General features: G+C 37.5%; 1 protein-coding gene across 1 annotated transcript in view; it reads right to left on the bottom strand.

Annotated features, from left to right (window-relative positions):
• The window catches only part of LOC110455759 (gamma-1-syntrophin-like), a 19,116-nt gene that overhangs the window by 8,285 nt on the left and 9,029 nt on the right, over window positions 1–1,802 (bottom strand). The window contains exon 9 of the mRNA XM_021506117.1: window positions 14–195. Coding sequence (XP_021361792.1) covers window positions 14–195 — 182 coding nt within the window. The remainder of the gene's footprint in view (window positions 1–13; window positions 196–1,802) is intronic.

Genomic DNA, 1,802 nt, shown 5'->3' on the forward strand with positions numbered 1-1,802 from the left:
CCGTGAAGTATACTCTCTAAATGTATTACTCTCACATTCCCGTGAAGTATACTCTCTAAATGTATTACTCTCACATTCCCGTGAAGTATACTCTCTAAATGTATTACTCTCACATTCCCGTGAAGTATACTCTCTAAATGTATTACTCTCACATTCCCGTGAAGTATACTCTCTAAATGTATTACTCTCACATTCCTGTGAAGTATCAACAACATCTGCCTAAAAGGACTTGACTTTTAACTTCAATTGCCTCATGATCAGTCAGTCAGAGGGCATAATGGCCGTTTTGAATCTCAAAACTTAAGTCGATAGTTTGCCATAAAGTATATCCCAGATTCCCTGTGAATCACTCTCACAAGTATCATATACTCAGTATAATAGTTAAGATTGGAATTGTTTGGGTGTTCATCCAAAACAATGATATTTTTTCAAAGTTATTTGAGCGAGATTTCACATTTTAAACTTTTAAGAACACTTTGAGTGATTCTCTCCCTCTTACAGTCAGTGTCCCGCAAGGGCCAATATTGGGGCCCCTTTTGTTCATTTTATATGCGAATGACCTGCCCCTGATTACAAATCAAAGTTCTTTGTGTATGTATGCTGATGACACTGCAGCACAATCGCAAGGAAAATCACTAGGCATTGTAAATAACAACCTCAAAGCTGATGCTAAATTAGTGTCAAAATGGTGCGATGAAAACAAAATGTGTGTAAACACAGAAAAAACAAGTCATGCTTGTTACTACTTCACAGAAAAAATGTAAATTAACAGAAGAATTGTCCGTTGTTATCAACAATGTAAACATTGAAAATGTAAAATGTGAAAAACTTTTGGGAGTGTCCATCAAATGCTTGTCTCTCTTGGAACATTCAACTTATAAATGTCTGTAAAAAGATATCATGTAAAAAATTTCAGATGAAAACGTTGAGACCCTTCATGAGCCAGTCATCTTGTATGACTTTTTTTAATTGCTTTGTTAACCCACATCTGGATTATTGCTCAACTGTTCAGGGTAACAGTTCAAAAAATATTATTGTAAAATTAGAACGCCTGCAAAAGAGAGCAGCCAGAATTGTTTTAAAATGTGATTTTTCCACACCTTACCAAGTTGTAATAGAAACTGTACTTCACTTTTAGAATTTAAGAGATCTGCAAAGCGATTTTACTTGAAATGATTTATGATTTCCTCCCTTATCCTGTATTTTATACATGTATATTTCTTAAAGCTGTAAATATTGTACATTTTATCATACATTGTATCTTGACCATATGTAAGATGAGCTTCATATGGTATCAAGAACAAGAGGCCCAGAGGGCCTGTATCGCTCACCTGGATACCAAAGCAATCATGGCAAAATATTCTCCGAATGAGATCAAGGGAATATGCCAGACCCCAAGGCCAATCCTTGTAGCATATCTGTACATGTATTAGATTCTTCATGCCCAGCAATTTTATGTATGGTTATGGGGTGGGGATCTCAACTGTTTCCAAGCTTTGACTCAGAAACTAGGTCCCTAGGGTTGTGGCCAGACCCCAGGATCAATTCTAATATCGTGACTGCATTTGTCTCTTTTTGCCCAGCATTTGTATATATAGTTTTGGGGTGGGGATCGAAACCATTTCGAAGTTTTGACCCAGGGGTTAAGTCTCCAAGGGTGGGGCAGTCCCCAAGGCCATCCTGGAAGCATATGTGCAATCATCTCTTTATACTCAGCAATTGTATATACCGTTATAGGGTGGGGCTCTCAACTGTTTCCAAGCTGTGACTAACAAACTAGGTCCCTAGGGGTTCGGTCAGAC

Source organism: Mizuhopecten yessoensis, unplaced genomic scaffold (assembly GCF_002113885.1).
Source record: "Mizuhopecten yessoensis strain PY_sf001 unplaced genomic scaffold, ASM211388v2 scaffold8373, whole genome shotgun sequence".
In the NCBI taxonomy this organism is placed as follows: domain Eukaryota; kingdom Metazoa; phylum Mollusca; class Bivalvia; order Pectinida; family Pectinidae; genus Mizuhopecten; species Mizuhopecten yessoensis.